The 23,458-nt window shown below is 36.4% G+C and overlaps 1 protein-coding gene across 9 annotated transcripts in view; it reads right to left on the bottom strand.

Annotated features, from left to right (window-relative positions):
* DNAH3 (dynein axonemal heavy chain 3) overlaps positions 1–23,458 on the bottom strand; it is a 65,391-nt gene that overhangs the window by 19,324 nt on the left and 22,609 nt on the right. For 8 of the 9 annotated variants that reach the window (XR_010825178.1, XM_048060274.2, XM_066977903.1 and 5 more), the window contains 27 exons: positions 23,028–23,172; positions 22,530–22,741; positions 22,143–22,234; positions 21,605–21,719; positions 20,928–21,044; positions 19,571–19,750; positions 18,051–18,187; positions 17,140–17,341; positions 16,208–16,300; positions 15,815–15,925; positions 14,739–14,853; positions 13,138–13,336; positions 12,346–12,454; positions 11,958–12,071; positions 10,564–10,740; positions 9,769–9,860; positions 9,116–9,335; positions 8,176–8,310; positions 6,869–6,980; positions 6,118–6,359; positions 5,403–5,503; positions 5,219–5,324; positions 3,771–3,900; positions 3,030–3,266; positions 2,558–2,661; positions 1,366–1,660; positions 723–902 (listed from right to left, as the gene is read on the bottom strand). Coding sequence is in view for 8 of the 9 variants with exons in the window: in XM_048060274.2 (XP_047916231.2) it covers positions 723–902; positions 1,366–1,660; positions 2,558–2,661; positions 3,030–3,266; positions 3,771–3,900; positions 5,219–5,324; positions 5,403–5,503; positions 6,118–6,359; positions 6,869–6,980; positions 8,176–8,310; positions 9,116–9,335; positions 9,769–9,860; positions 10,564–10,740; positions 11,958–12,071; positions 12,346–12,454; positions 13,138–13,336; positions 14,739–14,853; positions 15,815–15,925; positions 16,208–16,300; positions 17,140–17,341; positions 18,051–18,187; positions 19,571–19,750; positions 20,928–21,044; positions 21,605–21,719; positions 22,143–22,234; positions 22,530–22,741; positions 23,028–23,172 (4,072 nt within the window). In the remaining variant the exon portion in view is untranslated. Of the gene's footprint in view, positions 1–722; positions 903–1,365; positions 1,661–2,557; positions 2,662–3,029; positions 3,267–3,770; positions 3,901–5,218; positions 5,325–5,402; positions 5,504–6,117; positions 6,360–6,868; positions 6,981–8,175; positions 8,311–9,115; positions 9,336–9,768; positions 9,861–10,563; positions 10,741–11,957; positions 12,072–12,345; positions 12,455–13,137; positions 13,337–14,738; positions 14,854–15,814; positions 15,926–16,207; positions 16,301–17,139; positions 17,342–18,050; positions 18,188–19,570; positions 19,751–20,927; positions 21,045–21,604; positions 21,720–22,142; positions 22,235–22,529; positions 22,742–23,027; positions 23,173–23,458 lie in introns of those variants that run through there. The other variant, XM_066977905.1, reaches the window with a different exon arrangement.

Here is a 23,458-nt window from a genome sequence, read left to right as displayed (position 1 = left end):
TAAAGGTACAGTAAAACTTTACAAAAGCAACTCACCTTGTTCTCAGCCTTCATCTAAAATATTCAGTCTATACACTAGTAAATTTTACAAATTTAGCTGTATCAGAATAGTTATTTTAATAATGCCTTCTCAGAGCGCATACAGTTATACCCGTACTAGAGTGTTAATATGAAGCATAAATGACTGTAATGATGGAGCTGTAGCTACATTAAGGCTTTTACTGACACAACTTTTTCATCAGAAAATATAACCTCCCTTACGGTAATATGACACGAATCACAGATTTGTAGACAACATGCTTGTAAATAAATGCAGACAGCCTATCTTAGCAGCAGGAGATAGGATTTTGGATGAGAATTGATAGTGTAGCCAGAGAGACGTGGCAAAAATATGTGCTCTCTTCCCTTTCCAAAGAATAGAAAGTGGAAAAAGTGTCTGTTTCTCAAAGTTTAATATAGCTTTCATCATTTGTTTCCTAATGTTGATTAAATTCCCCCTGAAAAGGTATACATTTGACCTTGAGTATACATACTTCTTTTTGGAGCGATCCAGACAGTGAGCGTACCTGTAAGGTTTACAAGTGATAGATAAATGGAGAATCTGTCATCAGCAAAATCATATGTGCCTCTTAACTTCTGCCAATTAAATAACTACTTGCCACAGTGACACATTTTTCTCTCGTGCTCATATAGACTTTTCACTATATTTTATAGATTTCCTACCTGTGATATCATTCCTGCCTCCCCCAGGTGGACCCATAGCTGAAAGAAGCAGCACATCTACGATATTAATCTTGGATGTATCTTTCTTGTCATACCAGTGACCATGATCAATCCATTGTCTGAGAAGCTCAATAGGTGGCTGGGCTCCATACACTTCCTTTGCTGGCATGTTTAGGTCATCTATGGAAAACAGAGGTACTGAGGAAAAAAATCCTGAATGTTTAGGAATCATATCTTTTTTATTTGCAAAGCAAAGAAGACGATAAAAAAAAATGAAATAGAGGTAGAAAAAGGTTCTATCTTGTTATTCTTACTTTGCATTAAAACAATAATCAAATGACATTACATTTGCAGACATGCTTAAAAATCAGGGTTTAATTTAGTGTGGCTAGTGATTTGGTTTTATTTTATTTTGTGTCACACTGCAACACGTTTAAAATGAGTCAATTAACTAATCTGAAGACAACTGTCACTTCAACAGTTAGAAACCTTTCAGCAGGGGGCACTGCTAATCCTTCCTTGGATGCCTGAAAAGATAACAAAAAGCACTGAGGCAAATCAAAATTACTAATCTCAGTGGATCACTTCTTTTGCCTATAAACAGAATTTGAACTATATAAAAACATGAAAAAAATGGTCTTACCCACAAATATTAAAGCTTTTTTCCCTGGAGGAGGCCCAAATAATCCTTTTCTTCTTCTGTCCAGCTTGGACATAATAAGGTCTTGGGTTTGGTTAGCAGAGGTTCTTGCAGAGAAGTTGATGAAGCTTGGGATGTATTTTTCCTTTGGAAGTTGTAGTAGAAAATTGTTTGTTATAGCTGATTTTCCAGTGCCAGTGGGACCCACAAAAAGCAAAGGGACGTTATGTTCCACATATGTTTTAAGAAAGAACACTTGTCTGGCAGTTTCCGTTGTTGGAATGATCAGCTCAGACACCTGTTACATAGGAAAGTAAAACAGCACATGAAAATCAAACATCTAACATTACAACCTACATGAATATTTTTATGTAACTACAGGAAACCTGTAGCACAAATGTACGCTGATGAAATTCTTTTCTCTGAAAATCTAGGCTATAATGAGGTTCTGGTATATAGCATAGATGGCACCACTTCTTCAGTGTTTATACATTAAATAGCACAACTGGTATTTACCTGTATTATGGTTCATAGACACTATATAAAGCCTGGAAGGAGAACTGCATGGCTAAGCATGGCTCAATTCTGTCCCCCTGTTGTACAAAGGGAAAGGCATGGAGCTTTGAAAATTTCTTTCTCTTCCCCATCTTCCACTTTCATTAATGTGCACTGTGTGCTAGTCATCAAGAAAAGATTTTAGACAGCAAAATAAAATGTAATCTTACATTTCTCATGTATTTAATAGAAAATAAAATTGCAGGTACAATGGGATGAAAAGCTGAACAAACATTATGTAAGTTATTTTGAAATGACACCTGCAGAATAAGTACTTCATATAGATAGATCTCTGCTGTGCTACACTTCCCTTGAGTTCACAGATGCCATCAAAATGCAAGTCCCACTCTGTGAAAATGAAGGGTATCCAGGACTCTCAGTACTGCCCACCATATCCCAAGCAAGTAGTATAGGTTTTTGCTTGGTTTCTCTAATTAATGCATACTGTATCATGATATCAGTCATACCAGAACTAAGATATAAAGGTGAAAAGGGGCCTACAGACATTAATGAAATGTTGCTGTTGAAACATTAAACAGCCTAATATAATAGAATCAGAGTTAGCAAAGGTAGTTGATTTAAACCTCTAAATCATTTAGCGAAATAATAATTTTCTATAAAGATAGATATCAATGTAAACCTTAGCGCTTGGGGAGATAACTTGTTCCTCTTTTGTGACATAATCTGTCCACAGGTTCCATTGACCACTGCCATGCTTGTAAAAGTAAAAGTCATAAACAGTCCCTGTTAATTAAAAAACAGAACATATGAAAACCATCTGATTAAAGAATAAAAATAAGTTTCTATAATTTTAGTGTGAGATGTCCAACACTGTGAGATAAAGAAGGCCTTTTTTTTCATGAGACACCCTCCTCCCCCCACTGTCATTATCATCACAAAATTATTTTAGGTCAAATTCAGCTACGTTGTTTGAGTATATGAGGCATATGCTACACCTGGTTAAAAGGACACCCAACTGTGCAGCCTATGGCTTGGCAGATGGTGGCTCTGCTGCAGACTTAATATCTGACAGGCATTCTATTCTCCCTTAAAGTGCTGAGTCTTCTTATTGCTTTATAAAAAGCCAGGCAAGTACAGTTATGAAGAAGCACCTTTTTCTGGGAAGATGTTGTTTCTGGTAAGCTTCACATTTTTAGGGCGTGGGTTTCCATCGTCCTGTCCCATTAGCAAGTTGCGGTAAAACAAATCAAATTTCTTCCTGCTGTCTGCATCAATGGTCCCACCAATTGTCCAAACCAATGCAAAAAGGAGGAGCCCCTGCAGCCACAAGGTGATCTGCTGACTAGACATGCTTTCCTTCCCCTCTTCCTCAGGTTGCTTTATTTCATCTAAAACACAAATTTTAGTTAAATGCCAGTAACAACCATAAGTCCCAATCCAAAACACATCTTTGCAAAAGTATTCTGAGGCAAACTTAGAGCATTGTCTTCAGTGGAAGAAAAACAATGTAGATAGTGAGGCCCTTGTCTGTGTAAAATACTAGTTACAAATAAAAATAAATGAGAAGCAATTACAAATTGTCTGTTTTTTTTGTTGTTGGTGGTGGTTTTTTCCTTCAAATGCTAGCAAACTGCAAACAAAACACATGGAATACACTCAAAAGTCATGTTCAGTTTTGTAATAACACCAATGTCCCAGTGTGAAAGCTCTGTATGGTAGTCAAAGCACTATTATTAATACACTGATCCATAAGAAAAGATTTGTGTCATATGGTCTCAGGCAGTAAAGGTATTCCTTTGGTATTTCCTTGCATCTGATAATCTGCATCTTGTTACGGGACACAGGAAATAAAGAAAAACTGAAATAAAAAGAATGAGGCTTAGGGTACTTACCAAGCAGAGAAGTATAAAGTTTCATCAAGCTGTAAGTCAGATGAATAGAGGATGTTTGTACTATGGTTTTGCAATGATGGTGAATAAACTCTAAACAGGGCTCTACTAGCCACATAAACATGTCATTCACCTGCCAGGAGAAAAGAAAATGGCTTTAAAACAATGCTGGAGTTGCCACATTTCCCATTGTTCCCCAATTCTCTCTCATTAAAACACAAAGTATCAGAAATTCTTCAAGCTGGTGGAAAGAAGATCAGGAAAGAACCTTTGTGAGGCAGTACATAAGTGATCACAAAGTCACACTGTCATTATCTGATGGTGAAAACAAGCCGCTTCTGTGAAGGGAAGTTTTCACCAGAAATCTTGCTACCCAGTTAGTTGTCCAGACAGCAGAGGAGTACTTCAGCCTAAGGAGGCCACTGCTTTGCATAAGCAACAACAAAATTATTCCAGTGGGAATAAGCATATGGGCCTCATCCTCCTTTAAAAAGGATTGGCCTCTACTGAGTACCCAGCATAGCTACTGTGCCATAGCAGTTCTGGAAAGCAGTGACTCGTACCTGCAGGAGTGTTACAGCATCGGGGTAGTTAGTGACCAAGGCTGGTGGTATCTACTCCATGAATTCAAGTGGGAAAACAGGAAAGGAACCGTGACCTAGTCTCTTCACAGGGACTAGTACTCAAGGAGACGCACTAAAGGATGCACTAACTTATCTGCTAATTAAGAAATAATTTGTTTTGATGAACTAAGATGACTTTTTCAATAAAGAGCTTTTATAGTCTTTGTATTTCTTTTGAATTTAGTCCCAATTTCCTGCAAAAGCTCAAAGCATCTTGTCGGATCACAGAAATCAAAGCTTTCTTCAGCTCTAATCCAATTGTAAACATATTTTTTTCTTATTCTTTTACTAGATTTTAATGACCAATAAACAAGAATTTGAATTTTGATGAAATTAATAGGTGATTACCACAAACACCTACTTTCATTTGCATCTGTACTGAAGATGTAACACACAACACAAAGAGCTCTTATTCATGCAAGCAACCAACACACGAAGGACAATTTAGCTTGCATTCCTGAGGTGACTAAGCCTTTGAAGATTTAGCTATAATAATAACATTATTATAATTAATAAGTATTTCTCAAGCTGAACTCTCAATGTCTCAGACAGAATGAGTTCAAAACATTTTAAATCTTTCAGTTTCTCCCACACTGTATTTCTGTTACTCATGGCATCTCCAGCTCTCATGTACTTTCCTTACAAAAATGGTTGACAGCGATCACTGCAAAATAAATTACAACAGCCTCTTGTAGATCTGGCACCCTATAAATCATGAAAGAATCATATGCTTGGTTCTGCATGCCAGCTTTCAAGTTGATAAACTGAACATCACCTTAAAGTTAATGTGCTAAATGGAACCTACACCAAAAATATTAAATCTCTCACCAGTTCTCGGTGTTCTTCCTGCAGATTTGGAGGCAGTGTATTCATGTAGGAATCCTTCAGTGGCTTCCAACCTAACTGCTGTGGGTCCATATAGATCATACCACACCTGGGAAGAACAAACAACTATGGTACAGGAATAGGCATGCAAAGTGGGACACTTCAGGTTTGAGTGCTTTCACATTACCTGCTAACAGTTGCTGGAGAAGCCTCCTCTAAGTCCGCTGGCTCAAAGATTAAACTCATTTTTGAATTCATCTGAATTATTTCACCACTCATTAAGCATAGCTAGAAGGAAAGCATCACTTAAACGTGAGTAGTCATGCCAGTGCTGATCATTCAGTCAAAGCAATGCCTGTCATACAATCACTGAACATTCTACTTAGTGTCGCTTCTCATTCACTCATGCGTGCTCTTGTAACACAGGACATCATCTGACCTTGCCTCAACTTTTCCACGTGTTACTGTAATGGCTTGCAGAAACAGGGAGAACAATGCTATATCTTTAAATAACTCTGTAAGGAAAAGCAATTACGACCTGCAGCTTTTCTTTAGTTAATATGTTTACTAAGTAATTTATGCAAGTTCATTTTCCAGTTCCAGAACTGAGTTTACTTATTTTGTTTTTCTAAAATGGCCAATAAACAAGCCTCAATAAACAACCTCATTTCAATAAAATAAGAGCAAGACAAGGCTTCTAGGGAGAAGTAACAGCTTAATATCTTCTACTAAAGCAAAACATATAACTGAGGGAAAAAGCAATGCTTTTAAGCACATCAGCTTTTCCCGAGGCTTGTACCTTATTGTCTTTATGCCCTTTGACCACCATGGTAATAATACCGCTCCTACTACAATAAAGTATACACGTTCAAGTATACGGTAACTGGCAAAAGTTAGGCTACCTTTTTATTATCATCCAGCACAGTGTTCATGTTCTCTATCCAAACTGCATCTACTGGGCCATCAAATATAATCCACTTTCGATCATCTGTAGTAGAAGATGCTTGTGCCCGGAAGGCATTTGCAAGAACCCCATCTGTCCACTCATGGCTTACAGGATCAAAACTGCCATACAGCTGTCCCATAGTAATTGCTTTGGGATTAATAACTTTGTATTGAACAGCAAATTCATCCATTGATTTTGCTGTATAAGACAACAAACAGATGAGAAAATCTGATAGGTTAGTTTAATTCAGCAACTAAGAACATTCCTGAAAGGATCCTACTTTAGCAGCACAAGGCAAAAAGGAAAGACATTTGGAAGTAAGAATTTCCTTTACTTGTACAACAAAAGTGCAAAGTGAAATATACAAAAACACACGAAAAAAAAGAAAGAACAGAGCAGAAGAGATTTTATACATTTATGGGAGGTATTTACAATTTCCCCATCAAAGCCTGCTTTTGCAAGAGTATTATGTACAAACACAATGCTTAACAAAATTCAAGAAAGTGTAAACACATTTGTATGTTTTAATATTCCAGTAAATATAGACAAAACTTCCAGAAAAATGTACCAGACAAAAATAGATGAGTAAACAGAATACAGGAGGACTAGCAACTTCAATATGTCTCTACAAAGAAAACAAACAAACAAAAAAATTACACTTATCATTAAATGAAGTTGATTCTAATTTTGTGGCTGAACAATGTTACCTGCGCATAAATCACCAAGGGCTCCAGCTAGCACTTTGTACGCACAGGTCTTCCCACCCAAAGGATCTCCAACAATCATGAAACCATGACGCACCAGCATCATTTCGTATATCTGTAACAGTGACAAGAGACTGATCTTTAGCGTAGCTCAAAAATAAGCATAATGTCCATGAAACTATAGGTATCTCTCCTGCATTCAGACACAACTGGATAAAATATCAGCCAAACATCTGCTCTTTATTAAGGCTGACTGAAGCATTAAACCAGATCAGAGTGCAAGCAAATTACTATGGCAATTCACACTGTTATAATTTAAGAAGTCCTTGCCCCTACTTGTCCTCCCTTTCTCTTTCCTAAAGGTCATCCCTCAGGTGTAACAGCTTCATTGTATAAACTGTGACTACACTCACTAGACTCTGCTGATCACAGTCCAACGTATAGGCCTAAACTGAAATCAGTGGTTATCAATGAGTCTAATACAAAGGAACTGAAACTACAGTTCTGAGGATCTTTCATATAACCGGTTCCACCAGGGCTGCCTTTGAACAGTAAGGGTGGTAACTTCTTCAGTCACCCCACCAGAACTTGATTAACTCAAGTCAAAGCTTTCAAACAGAACATCTTCAAACAGAACCCTAAAAGGAACACCTAAGAAAATATTCTTTATCTCAGTTGATATTAAAACTGATTATTTTATGGTTTAGCTTAAATCCTTTACTAGTTAATACTACCACTACTTAAATGAAAGATAAAGCATGCTTTGCAAAGCAGCATAAACCCATTAACGTCTGAACTGATGTTGGAGGGAACACCAGGCCATGCATTTCTGCTCCTCTTTAAAAGGTCACTAATACTAGTACATGGGAGACAATGGGAAAACAGAGCTGGAGGTGAAGCATAAACAAAGATGAAAAATATCACCCCTTTTAAGACTTCTCTAGGAGGACTGTAAGAAAAATTGGGAACAGAGCCTGACTTCCAGTCCAGAGGTCAATTTGCTAGGCTGTGCTGTCTCAGTTACTAACAGATTCAGCTTTGTTTTCTATCCTGAATCCTAAGACCTAAGATGTTGCTACATGGGTTAGCTCCTTCACAAACTGGCTGAATTCAAAATTCACTATGAGCAAAGCAGGCTTTTTCTTCATGATTTTTTCCTCAGTAAAAATATGCTGTTTGTAATATCTTAACTGATCGTGGAGACAATTAGCTATTCATTCATTCACGACACAGCCAGAGAGTGAATGAAGAATATTTCTTAGTCATCCGCTCTCACACTCTTTTCCCCCCAGAAGTATAAGAAAACAAACCTGAATAATTTTTCCAATAAACCATGGAACAGGTTGAAGATCCATTTTTTTAATATTTTCAGTTAATGCCTTGACAAACAGGTCATAGTCAGGTGTAGGAAGAACCACTCCAGGGAACAGGTCAGATATGATACCCTGTTAAGGAAAGACAGAATAGAACACTATTTAAACACAGATACAAAAAGGGAAAATTCCTGAAGTGTAATAATCTACAAGTAAAACAATACTCACACAGGTAGCAGGAACTTAAGGTGAAATGTCTTTTGCTGGACTAAACTAACTTCTCAGTGCAAAACATAGCTGTGAAAGTATTCTGCATGCATGAGAAATAAGTGAATGCCTGCAATCTTCATACACACATTGATATTGTAGAAGAAAGCTTAACCTTCTGCAAATTTGCACCAAAAAATGTATTGCAGGAAACTAAGAGGCTGAAAGAATTTCAGAGATTAAATAAAAGTGTATGTGTTCTGAAATTTCAGCGTGATGACTATTTGTGCTTGCACCTTAGCTTTTGGGTCTTTAATTTAATATTGGTTGATCTGTAGCTTAACATAGTCATGAAGCATAGTCATGAAAGCAGCATATGAGCAAAACTTCATTGCTTTCATTCTGTCTTCAAATTTCTAATTGACTAATTCACTTGTCTACACCTGTTTTGCAGCACAAAGCTAGAACGTAAACTGCAAAAAAATGGTTTCTATTAATGAAACAACACAGTGACTTTTAGCAAGATATCTTATAACACATTTCATGGAATAACCTAAGAGCTACAACAGAACCCAAGAGTGCATCCAGATCAGTGGACTGAATTAACTGTACACTAATATGGCTGTATTGTGATCAAACTGTTATAAATTAACATGATAACCTGTTTCTGCAGGTTCTTCTGATGGACCTCATCATCACAAAATTTAAACACACCCACCTGACAGCTTACCTGAAACAATGGCACATCCTGTGCCAAGAATTTGGCAAGGTTAACATCCATCAAAGCCCGAAGTAACAATACACTTTCATTTTCAGTTGGATACTTCAGTTTTAAGTTTCCTGCTGCTGTCAGGACTGATTTAACAGCACGCATTCCATAATCGTAGTGATGCTGAGATGACAGCTGCTCAGAGCACAAACGGTAAGTGGCAACAATTTTCTGGGCAAGACTGTGGGTATTAAAATACCACATGTAGAATGAAAATATCTCACCATGCAAAGAAAATAAGTAAAGTACCTATATTCACAAAGTCACTGCAGTGATTATCAGACCCACCAACTAGTAAAACTGGTAAAATGGCCTAAAACATCTAGGAAGCAAAACTGTAGACTGTGACGTGCCAGAGAATGTGTGCGCCAGTTAGGAATTCTGTTTGATGCTACGATACATTTTCCAAATGGTTCTGTGTAGAGGTACATATCTGTCAAAAGTATGTGGTAAATGAGGAGTGATTGTAAAGTAGGAAATTAAAAAGCACTTTCTGAAGAAACAGAACATGGACAGCCTTCCAGAATTCCATGCCTTAAAGGTGCGTATATGCATATGTGCCTTATATAGGAATGAGGTGACACAATCAAACTGGAATATTCAGCATGCCTTACCTTCGAGAGTCCAAAAATCCCATTGAATAAAGTGAAATTTCTCCAATCAAAGCATAATCTGGAACCATCATGGCAACTGTTCGAAACAACGCCTGTAAGAATAAAAAGAAAGAGATAATTTTACAGTATGTAATACGGTAATAACTTGTGCTTATTTTGTAAGAATAGTATTTCTGTAAATTTATCAACTTTTATACTTCATGTTCCTTTTTCATTACTTTAGGAATTATCTAACATAAATGAGGTTGCATTAGATTTGTTACTAGAACTGTGATCTTATCAAGAGATCTGTGATAAGCACTGAAAGAACAAATATTTAGAGAGAGTCATAATCTTAAGGAACTATTCATAGACAGAAATGAGTTATTATTCATCTCTCTTTCATAATAGAGAGACTAGCACATGGCACGGTTAATGTTTTGTACAAGGTCATGCAAAAAATGCATGCCAAAGCTGGGAAAAGAATTAGGACCATATCAGTCTCTCTGCAGTGTCTAAGGAACTTGCAAAGTTATAATTAAATTGGCATTTGGAACTCTCAGGATTGTAAACTAGGAGAATTTCCACATAAAGAGAGCACGGTTAAAGCTGTGAACAGGTATCAGTGTTATCAGACTGAGACCTTTCGTCTGTGCACTTTGTACAATCCTGAACTTATAAAACCTTAGTGAATAGCAGAGCAGAATAAGTTATATCATTTTAATACTTTATCGATGTCTTTCTTTTCTTGTTAAAGTAGATAAGAAGCAGCAAATTCTGTTTAATTTCCAGAAGAAATGAAAATTCCAGATTTACCTTCAGATTATCAGGCAGCTCTGCCCGTCCAGCATACCCAGGATTCATTGTGATAAACACAGCACAGGTAGGATTAAGAGAGATCTCTGTGCCTTCAAAGATGAATGTTTTGAGTTTACGAATAATGGCTTGCTGTATACTAAGTATTTGTTGAGCAACTACAGATAATACTTCAACCTAATAAGGCAGAACAGATTGGAAAACATCAGACAATGGAAAATGCTTTTGTTTATATATTTTGATGGCTATATATTGCATTCCTCCAGGTGAAAATCACTCCAGGTAATACCTAGTCTGACAACTGAGCCTAAATATTAGCTGCCTATTGAAGCAATCCTCTGAAAGTTAGTACCCCCCATTCCCTATCCAACCAACGCACAGACATTAACAGCGGCTTCTGAAAGCCTCCAGATGATCTTCCTGAATGTAGACACTAAATTTAGGTGGACAGGAACTCCCTCTGGAGGCCTCCAAAAGCACTTGCCTTTTGCCTCAGACTACATGAAGAATTTGGGGTTTCAGTAAGACTGATTTACTCAATATTTCAAATTGAGGGGAAACGTAAGGAATGAATAAAGCAGCCTAGGGCTAATTCTCAGCACTTTAATATATTAAAGTAGCAGAATATTGGAAAACGTGAATGCTAACAATTGAGTCATGAGAATTCAAATTACAGCAGACAAATGGAGAAATTAAGATGTTAAAGATACTAAAACATACAAAACTGATCTTCATGGAATTTCCAGACTTACTAATATTGATCTAAATCTAACTCCATCAAAATAACAATAAAACTTGTCTAAAGTCATCACTGACAAAATCAAAAAAAATACACACCCACCCACATATACATATATGTGTGTGTGTGTGTGTGTATGTATCAGAGCAATACCAAGGAGGGGATTAGATGCACCTGGTTACACAGTTAGTTAACCTGGTCACTCGGTGACACTCAACTAGCCATCACAGGATTCCTCCACTGGGATTTGTCTGTCTTGTGTTAGACATAGATAAATGCAGCCTCAAGGAAAAGAGGTGTACAGTTCTTTCCCAACAAAAATCTGGGTTGCTCTGGAGTCAAATTAACTATGATTGTCACAAACAAAAGTGGAAATCAGATGTCAGTAGGGTTGTTGTTTTTGTGGTTTTGTTTTTTTCTTTTTTCACCTGGAAAACCCAGAACACAAGACTTCTGCAACACAGCACAGGCAGGCATGTGCTCCGACAACAGTCACCTAAGTACCTACTTCAGTGGCATTGATCATCAAAACAACGAGGCTACATCACAAAATAAAAGTAGAAAATTGGCAATAATGCTGTGATATCTAAATCTAGAACTTCTTGTGTCTTAGATTAAAGCTTTCTCATTTTACTTGTCTGAGTTGAAAAGTTACCTCAATTCTATTGAATTCATCAAAGCAGGACCATGCACCAGACTGTGCCAATCCTTTAAAGAACTTGCCCATTGCCTTGTAATCAAGACCATCGGAGCAATTGAAGACCACACACTACAACAAAACACACAGAGAACATCTCTCAGTATTAATGCAAAGTCCACTATAAAATCATTAGCGTCTAAAATGGGAAGGGATTATTATTGCCAGTTTTTGATGACTACACTAGGACAACATATAGACACATTCCTAAACATGTGCTTCTTACCATTTCTGTGAATAAAGAACAGGTAGAGAATGAACTGTACTTGATTAAGAATGACATTGCAAGATCTATCTATGTATCCAGAAAAAAACCAAACCAAACCAAAAGATTATATTTTGGTACCTGCTTAGCTAGTGCTTTTGCTAGATCTTTAGTTGTTTCTGTTTTGCCAGTCCCAGCAGGTCCTTCTGGAGCACCACCAAGATTTAATTTCAAGGCACCCATTAATGTCCTATGTAAACAAGAACACAGTCAATAGAAATAGTGGTTTCTAATGGCAGATTGCTTCTGAAGGAATGGGTCAGTTTTCTTCCTATACAGGTTCCCGTGAAAATGATTTACTTGTTCCCTACCAACTTTACAGCTTGCGCCAACAACCTACTATTGTCTCATAAATGACTCCCAGAAGCAGAAGCTTTCATCCAATTGTTCTACAAGGAATGTCAACGCTTTTTATTACATGCATCCACTCTGCATATCCTCGGTTGCACAAACAAATGCACAGTGCCACAGGGAAAGTGTCAGAGTTTGCAAAAACACACCTTTTCATCAAAGAGCACTCCCCATGACAAGAACCTGAGGCTGGCTTTATAAATGCAGCCAGTTTTTAGAAAAGGCTGAGAAAGCATTGACCAGTGCTATTGTACAGTTCTTTATATTTTCAGTGCCATGATCTGCCAGCTTTTTTCAGAGGCACATTCTTGGATACTATAGAAATTATTGCTCTACTGGTGTAGAAATCTAAACATTGTAAATATTGTACCATATCTGGACAAAGAAGATATGTAAAATCTGCCTCCAGAACCTATGGGAAAATCTTAGGTGCTAAGGTTCCTACTATTATTAATTGTAACAAATGAAATTAAGTATAGACCAATCTAAAAAAAAATATGTTATTCTTAAACATGGTTTTACCTATAACATCGATCTGTTAGTGGTGTTATAACCAGACGTAAAGAATTGCCCAGATACTCATATCCATATTTGGCTTCTGTCGTAATCATTCTCACTATTACATCGTTCTCTTCCCAGTAGTATCTCAGCTGAGAAATCCATTGGAAGTCATTCAGATCTGTGATTTTGTCTTCAACCAATTTTTCAACCACATCACGAGCTGCACATAAAGAGAGATTATTTTTTAAAAACTAAACATTTCTACTATGTTAGTTTACTTAAAACAATGTATAAATAAGCTAACATTTACTTATAATTATGTAAATAAACATTCAGAGTAGTAGGTTGAATTTCATGTTAGAAAGAAATCTCCATCCGTTTTGTACAGGGAGTCAGGTTAGTTTGATTTAGATTCCAGTGCTCAGTGGGCTGAGCAACATCCATCAGCCCACCATGCAATAACAGTGTAAAGGCTGCTTACAGTCAGTAGCTGAAACAACCCACATGGGATACTTGTTTCCCACTAGCGCAGGAGAAAAACAAGGCTTCATTTAAATCCTTAGTAGGATATAAAATCCAATCTCATGATCAAATTCCGCTCTGATATATAGACCAGAAAAAAGACAGGAAATAAAAGAACGTTGTTTAAGACAGAATTTGGCTCTATAAATACAGTTACACAGTTGCATGGTTGAATGCTGAATGATGTTTAAATATTAAAGTTAAAAGCTTACTTTTTCTTCTTCCTTCCTTTATATACAGGAACAATCCAGGAAGCAAGTTTAATGTTATTAAATATTAAATTGAGCTGAAGAGAAACAAAGACTGGAAGCACTCAAAAAAAAGTTCACAAATCGCAGCTTCATGTGGCAAAATAAAAAGTGAAATAATTTTTATTTTAATGCCCTTATATGATCTAAGCAGCATAAAAATGTTTCACAGGGATAGAATAAAATTTTTAAGGCAGAATTTTAAACTTCTGCCTTTTCAATTATTGCTGAAATAATATATTTGTTGTGTTTTTCTGATCATTAACTACACATCTAAATCCTCTAGTCTCAATCCTCTAAGGAGCCTCCCATCAGCAGTTAAGTCTAGTGGGTGTCCATTCCCCCAAGGATCAAAGGTGCCGTTTCCTTTCCCAGCTATAGAGGTAGAACAGCACCTATGCTATATGTACCAACTTTACGTTTGTGAAGAGCTTCTAAATGCATAGAACACCACCATTCCACTCCTTTCAAGCAGCAGAAATGCTAGCAAAGCTAAAGAATTCCACCTGCTGTTCCCCAGTGAGAGGGTAAGTAGTCTCCCTCCCTCATCAGTCCTGCTGCTGGAAGAAAAAGGGAGGCCAATCAGAAAAGAACTGAGACTGTGCAGCCCACAAAGGTTACTTAAAGTCCTTGTGCCTAAATAAATAGCTTAGCTAGTTCATGCATGATTCTAGCCAGTATATCTAGTTTTCAACTTCTGTGAATTAACGAAAGAAACTTAATGTTAACTCTCCAACTCATTTTATGCCATGGTCCTTTTGGTGAAGAAAGTATTCTAGCTGCTTCTCTCTAATAGTTCACCAAGCTAACTACAGAAGCATGGCCCTAGAGTACTAGCAACTGCACGTTTACCATGGACGTCAATGACAGTAAGAGCTCCAAGAGTTAGCCGGGCTCCACTGGACAGCTTTCCTCTCACTAACTCAACAATATCTCCAATTTGTAGATTGCTCTTCTCCAAGAAATCCTGTCACAGAAACAGAACACCGGCATTAGTATAATGTTGTAGCTAGCATTTCCTGAACTCCCATGGGTGCAATCATTGGAAACAGCCCCTCTAACAGAATATAGTAATCAAACTCCTGGCACTACACAAATGTTTTAAATTCTTTTTCATATACTGGCATTTTATTTTACTATGAACACTTTAGAAAGCTTTATGGCTTGAAAATAATGTAAACAGAAGTATTTTCTTTCTTCCTAATAGAAACGCCAAAATTCTATCATAGGAAATGTATAGACTCTATTGAGTGAATCTGGATTCACTTCTGGAAATTTGTAGTAAATTGTAAATTAATAACATCAATATAAATCGAAGATTCTCCACACTTTACTATAAACATTTTATATCACTGTCTCAATTTTCATTAATGACCTAGACAACAGGACAGAGTACATCCTCAGCAAGTCTCCAGATGATACAAAATCTGGGAAGACTGGTTGATAGACCCTACAGGTGTGTTGCCATTCAGAGGAACCTCACCAGACTGAAGAAATGGTCAGACAGGAATTTTGTGATTGAGTATGCAAAATAAGATCTTCAACTAGTATTAAACAACACAGGCAAGTTAAATCTAAGATATTCAGTAAAGATATGGAAACAAAAAGCTAACGTTAAAATGCAGTATTTGGTATAAAGTTTTAATAAACTTTATTATTCACATTTAAAAGGCAGCCCAAACTATCTGCTGACAGATTTAATCCCCAAATAAATCCTCATACACCCACCTATATTAGGATCAGACAAAACCCCACTGAATTCAACAGAAATTATTTTCATTACTTGAGTGTGCATTTCATCAGCCTCAACAAAGTGCTATGTAAAAGTTTTTTGATGACAAAGGCACCACAAACATATGAGGAAAGGCTCTTGTGCAAAATAACAAATTTGTCTTAATAATTAATAGAATGGTAGAAGAAAATCTTACTCGTAAAGTTCCTTTTGTTATAGCCTCAGACACTTCTTCTGTCCAGTAAATGGATGAAACACAAATAACCACCTGTCCAGGCCACTGAAGTACCCATGTTTTTCGAGGAACCTTAAACATAAAGATCCATTCCAATCAAAGTCATGTAAACATCCGATTATGGCACTAATAACAATTATTTTCCCCAAATTTATTTTGTCTCATGCAAAAAATAAATGAGAACTAGCTCTGTTACTTTTTCCCCAAGAAAATCAGAAATAAAACTTTAAATAAGAAGAGATGGATTCCACTTAGCTTCAAACATGTTTCCCTGGTTAAGAAGAATGTGAACAATCTGTTCATGTACAGTTGCTTGTGAAATCTTACTTTACACTATAATTCAGGAATAATTACCTCGATGTATCCTTTTATACCATCTTGAAGAACTTGTCTTACACTGGCCAGCATCATTTCCTCGACTTGCAAAAGCCATTTTTCTACCATGCCCTTCAAACAGGAAAAACAGTTAAGAGTCAGTAAACATTTCTTAATTATATTCTTTTTAAAGGGCAAATTCTTTGAAATATGTTAGGCTTAAATATACTTTCTTATGACCTCTGTGGGAGATAAATAGGTGGAAATTATCCAAATTTGACAGGCACTGGTCCAACCATCACCCTATTACCAATGTCACCCACTAAACCACGTCTGTAAGTACCACATCCAACCTTTCCTTAGACAACCCCAGGGACAGTAACTCCACCACCTCCCTCGGCAACCTATTCCAATGCCTGACTGTTCTTTCTGAGAAGAAATTTTTTCTAATTTCCAACCTAAAACTCCCCTGGCGCAACTTGAGGCCATTCCCTCTAGTCCTATTGCTAGTTACCTGTGAGAGTTTGACCCCCAGCTCCCCACAACTTCCTTTCAGGTAAATGCCACAATTTATACCCAGCTACCCTTTGAACTAAGGCTCTGACTCCTCAGTGGCAGTCATTCATCTTTTCCTTCATTCCGCAGTGTTTTAGCCATGCTGTGCAAATATATATATAAATGCACATATGTATACATGTATTTGTAAGTATGTAAATATAGTGTGTGTGTAAATAACATCTTAAAAGTAGATAGTGTGTAAAGATGTAGAAAAGTGCCCAGACTAATTTACCAAAAACTTGGTACATCTTACTCCTTTTTGTAGGAATTCCTTTTTGTTCTAGAACACTGGTCTGCACTCTCACTTCTGAAACACCTTTCATGATCTCATCCTAGATGCCTTGGATCTCATTCCCCCCAAAAAATACACTTTAGGCAAAACATTAATTTAATAACATAGTAAAAAAAATTACTTTTGCATTCATCGGATAGATTTTATCTATGAAAGGAACAATTTCTTTCTCTGAACTGATCATTCCTAGGATCTCCAGATCTTCCGTGAACTCCAGTTTAGCAATTCCTTCGAAACACTTCTTTAAATGAGGCTGCACTCTAAGGGGATCCTTTGTTTCTGAGAGTATTTCAAGCAGTTCATCATTAGACAGGAAAAAGAATCTGTTAGGAAAACACAATTAATGAATATAAACTTTCCAAACAAGAAAACTGTCATTATAATTCTACTGTTAGCAAGAAAAATCAAATTGTTTTTATTGTTGCTTAGGACAGTAATATAACAGAGGGGAAATTATCATATCAGATCTCTTTTCTAAGCTATTGTTAACATTATAAAATTAATGACACTGTTTTTTCAAAATTTCAATATGACCATCCTTTCATGCAGAGAAGAAAAAACAAGCATTTCAAACACACAGGAAATACCAGGTACGTCTGTGCAGCTAATAAAAAAATTCTGTGTAAAAACACAGAATCTTGTTCCTCGTGATCATATACAACTCCAATGTACTATGAATCTCTGCACAGCTAAAGAGAGTAGGGCTGAGAGATAATTACGAATCAGTTATGGGAAAATAGCAAATTCCCTCAAAATGCCCTGGAAGTGATGATGTGTTTCTAATCTTAAATTAAAGCTGTGCTAGACAGATTTTTGCTTCCCCACTATCACCTGTCCCTGGCACTGCAAACTTAGCTGAAGCTGAGAAAATAAATGGAAATTTGGAAAAAACAACAGGTTTTCTTTTTTTTTTTTCTTGTTGCATGGTACTGCGTCCCACACATGCTTATGAAATGAGACTTACCAGCTCAGTATAAATTAAAAGAGCTTCTGGATTTTTATCTCTAATTTAGGCCTGCTTAATTAATTTACCTTGGGAAAAATAATCTTTTCTTTTCCAAGTAAGTATTCAGCCCCTTCTGAATGTCTTCTAAGAGAGTATTTGCTTCCTGAAATCTGTCTAACATCATGGGCTGTTCAGTTGCCACAAGCACCCTTGTGTCTTTCACCTTTATAAAAACAAATACACAGCAGAAATTGCTAAAAGTCACATTATGTTCATACATAAAAATTGTTATCATCAATCACTTATGTTTTAGGAGGATAAAAACTAGACACTCTTCTCTGTTGTGTGCCCTTATGTTATTAAATATGTATGTATTATTTGATAGCTTTGCTTTTTAAACACTTTTACCGATTTCAACTTTACAGACAATACAGCAACAATACTCATAGGAATTAATTTTTTTGGCACTTCCTTCTGTATCTTGGGCTTGCTACATTTTTTTTCCATTCACATCTAAGTTTTGTCAGTCACAGCACATGGAAATTATTTGGCCTGAGCTGTTAGATGGGTCTCAGCTTCTGTTTTGTTATACTGATTATTTCAACATCTTTGTCACACAATCATGTACTGCCAATGTTTTTCACGAAGATCTCAGCTCATACTACCACTAAGTATCTGGCCTCTTATCCAATTTCTTAGTTGTATAAAACTGAACAGAATAACCAATGTCATTTACTATCCCCATAATTGGTAGGTCAGGTTGATGGTTGGACTTGACGACCTTGAACGTCTTTTCTAATCTAAATGATTCTGTAACCTTATCCTGACACACTATCAGATCACTACATATTCACCGAAGTTTCTAATAACCATAGAATAGAATAGAACAGAACAGCACAGTTGAATAGACAAAGATCATTGAGTCAATCTGCCTGACCACTTCAGGGCTAACCAAAAGTTAAAGCATATTGTTAAGGGTATTATCCAAATGTCTGTTGTACACTGACAGACATGGGGCATCACCCCAAAGGCAGAAAGGTTGAAAGAAAGAGGGAGGGTGGGCGGGAGGAGGAGGAGAATGGTAGAAAAGAAAATAAGCCATTTAGTTGCTGTAATAATCTCTGAGCCTTTAAAAGACTAATCTAAAATCCGGCTGTATACAGTGAAGACTTCCTACCAGTGAACTCTTAAGCAGATCTTGAAAGCACAAATTATCCACCTTTCTACCTAATTCTGACCATTTAACTGAAAAATGCCAGAAAAAAAATGTATGAAAGTATATTTTCTGGCCTTTTTTTTTTCTCTACAAAAGCCAGAAAAATTAGAATTAAAACTTTACTTGATCTCTAATTTATCCTGCAATATCCATCCTCTACGGAAACCTCAAAGTAGTAATGATATGATCTACCACTTTTATTGCAAGACTAGATTTTGGTAGGCTTTAGTAAAGGTTTTCCCACTCCACATTAGACCTTCTTGTGACTTGAATACAAATATCTAACTAAAAAAAAAAAGCAAGCTTGTACATCTTCATGACAGCAATCATTCTGTTATCAGATATGTATTCAATACATGCTTTCATGCTTTATTGAATACAAGCACTTACCACTTGTGCCATAATGTCCTTCCAGTATGTATCCACAACCCCAAACTTTCTGCCCTCCTCAGGCATTTGAGATATAATGTCTTCTGAACTAAAAATTGGTTCCAAATACAACCATGTTGCCTGACATTTTAACCAGCAGTCTAGAATATCTTGCATTAAAGTCAGCTTCTCTTCCCAAGCCTGTATTGAAAATATTTAATATTTAAGAATTATGAGCAGCCATTTAAAACTGGAGATTGATTAGAAGAGCGACAGTACAAAATCACAAGTTACTAACTTAAAGGATTCCTATGTGTTTTTTTGTTACAGGACTTTGGAAACATACCACTCTAACAGTTTCTCCTGTATTGTTACAGACTTACAGGAAAGAATCTCTTTAGAAAGGCCTAAACATTCAGGGACTGATAATGCATCACTAACTCACATTGTAGTCCCACAAGTTGTCCTGTCAATATTACTTGTATGATGGATGACTTCTTGTTTAACAACAGTTCAGGAGTGGATTCTGCATCTGTTTCTCTACAAACTAACTGATTAGACCAGATGATCTTGAAGGTCTTTTCCAACCTTAACGATTCTATGATAAACAATTCTCCAACTCAGGGCTGAAGGAATATGAGACTACAGAGTTCATGCTTCCAGCTTTCTTCAAGGTTATTTTCTTTACAGGAGTTGATTTGGCTGCTAATGTCCACAGCTAGCAATCAAATGAAAGGATATTTTATACCTTAACGAAGCACATACACACACTTGCAAAATCTATGCCAAAGGAGCTAGAAACTTTTAAAGTACTTGTACAAGATTGTTTTTCAGCAGTGAAGAAGTAAAGCCACATTTTTTCTCTAGGAAAAAAAAAAACCTCTTTGAAATGCTAGCTGTGTACTTTCTATCTGATCAGCAGTGAATAGATACCTTGACAAGGTAGCCAGCAGACTGAGTAAATGCCATTTTGCAGGCCTTTTATATAGTGGGTTCGATCTTTCCCCTCCCTGCTGCCTTATGTATTGTGCCAATGCCAGAGGATTACAAATACATCATCTCTAACAAATGACAGACCTGTGTCTTATTACACAACACAGTAGGATTTGTTTAAATTAACTTCTCCACCCAAGACAATGAACTAAAAAAAATGCATATTATGACTAGATTAGCAATGAAATTATATTTTCTTTAGCTGTAAAGCAAGCCTTGCATACCTTTGTCTGGAAACTTTAATCAAAGATAAAGATACAAGTGTGCATTCCTTAGAAATGGTTAAAAACTATACAACATTCTATCATGCCAAAACACCTGAAAGGACTTACAGAAATCATATTATGAGAAACACAGAAGCTCAATGAAACCAGCTTTTCCTTACCCGGCATTCAGCTTCAATTGGTTTGATGAAGGGAGAGCCACACATTGTCTGAGTCTTAACAATGTGATCATCCAGTAAAAGCTGGATGTCATCAACTGCTGACAGGATGCTGTTGTTCTGTAAAGACATCATATTTTGCTAAGGTAAATAGCAGTTGCTTATTTAGCTGCTCTTCAATCTTACATTCATTCAGCTTCCTGCTGCCCCCCCCTTCTCTCTGAAGGCAGGAAAGTAGCAAGGCACTGACAAAGCCTGCAATATGTCTGAAGATATGAAATGATATCTCTCCTGTACATCTCTATTTAAAAGGTCAAGAGATGGATTGGTGTTGTGAATAGGAAGCTAGCCAGAGATGCTAGTGACTTATAACAATCTTTTGCACAGTATGTGATTTCCTATATCTTCTGGGCAAGTTAAAATTTCACTACTGTTCACCTTTCCATACAATACTGCAGAAGCTCTCAGGCTCACAGATTTGTTAGGATTAATATGTTGAGATTGAAAGTTAACCACACACTAATAGTAATGGATACATTTGCCCAGGCTTTGAGGTATGATACCACTTTCCATGATGCCACAATGTATCAGCAGTACTTCCCTCTAATATTTCTGAACTGATATTGAGAATCGAAGTAATTCATTTCAACAATGTGTATCTGGATTTCATGTTTACTCACAGTATCCCTGTATTTCACCAGATTGAACTGCATGTTGACCCACTCTGATTTCATTTTCTCTATTGATTTCTCTAAAGAATACTCCTTACTTGCAGCTGCTCCAATAGGTTCCAGCCTAAATTGGAATGAAACACATATCTCAGAAATACTTTTGCAATGGAGCAGAAGTGAAAAGAAGCAAAGCTGACTACCTTTCCCTTTCATTTGGATATCTATTAGTAACACACACTCTTATTTCAGGAAATATTTATTCACTTTTGGGCTCACCAAGTTAGAAAAATCAGTATGAATTTGGAGACAAATAGAGACAGAAAATTCCAAATGCAGAAATTAAGCAGTTTGGGAATATGATTCTGGGTTTTGTTGTCTTGCTTCCACAAAGACATCTGACAGTTCCATCTCTATCTTAATAAGATATAGCTGTGAAAACATGGAAGTTCTGAACAACACACACAAAAAAATAAAACTAGAATTTTGTATCTCACATACGAAATATCGTGATCGTCTAAAAAAACTGAGAATAGAGTAAGCTTCTTACTGATCAATATATTTTGAGAGTCCAAATTCCAGCATATTTAGAAGAGTAGTAGTTTCATTGGGTTTGATCTCACATCCTACAATTTCACTAATCTGAAAATAAAGAAAAATCTATTATTGAGGTGGATGCTTCTAACAGACTTAGTAAACAGCAAGGAAAAAATGCTAAAAAAGTATTAGTGCAGCACCCCAATTTGCTTTTCTGCCATTAATTCAAAGAAGCTCATGCCTGTACCATTAAAAATTTCAAAACTGCATTTATTAAGTGACAGGATACAGAATCATCTTATTGTGAAATACAGAACTATTACCAATATATGGAGTACTGCATTGAACTGTCAGTTTCTGAGGTAGGATACCCCCACAGTTAAAGTAGAGTTTAAAATACCTGCTCCCAATGTCTCTCCTTCATTCCACGATTGCAAGCAATTGACAGGACAGGAAGATGCTGTTTAAACTTATCAAGTTTATATTTTGTACTTTCTGCTAAGCGTCTAGGCCCAGCCAAATCTGGAAAACTCTTACTGAGCTTGTACATAGTCCTCCACATATTTCCAGTTTCTTCAGTAATTTCATCAGCATTCAATTTCTGGAGAGATCCTGAATACAGCAACATTAAAAAAAAAAAAAAAAAAAAAAAAGCAGTGTAATTCAGCACAAGGGGATTATCAGGGTGGTTTATTTACAGGTATTTATAGTCATTCTCCTTTAACTGGAAATCATTTGTGTTACAAAAAAATCTTTATGCAAAATCCATGTCAACAATTTTATTTCACTGATTGATTTCGCTGCTTCTCTCTTCAAAATTATTTTATCACAACAACTAAGCAACACGTTCAGCTTCTACTTAACTAACTGAAAATGACACATTTCATCAGTATCTCACCATTCATCCATTCCTCAGACTTGGTATGAAATTCATAGGCTGTTAACCAAAGTTGTTCAAAGGGTTGCTTGTTTGTGATTATAATTTGCAGTAAGGGAAATTGACTCTTATTCCGCTCAAGTAACTCCTCTTCTTTATTAATAGCCTTTAATGATAATAATAATAATAATAAAAAAATATTTCCATCATAAATTCCTGCTACTGCTTTTTAACTTTTTACTAAGTAATGTTGGATAGGATTTTTTTTTTTTTCACATGTCAAAACCAGCCAGTTTTGTAGACTTAAGCCTGTGGCTTTCAGGTAAATAACTGTGTTCTTGTAAATTCCCTTAGTTATTTGTTGGTAGTTTTTACTACTCGAATAATTTTAAATATCTGTTTTAAAAATAGACTTTTAATCATTCTATGTGAGTTGCAGACAGAGAAACTTG

The sequence above is a fragment of the Anser cygnoides genome, chromosome 15 (genome assembly GCF_040182565.1).
Source record: "Anser cygnoides isolate HZ-2024a breed goose chromosome 15, Taihu_goose_T2T_genome, whole genome shotgun sequence".
NCBI lineage: Eukaryota > Metazoa > Chordata > Aves > Anseriformes > Anatidae > Anser > Anser cygnoides.
The sequence above is the reverse complement of the archived record's forward strand: the minus strand, read 5'-3'. Positions and strand labels throughout refer to the sequence as shown.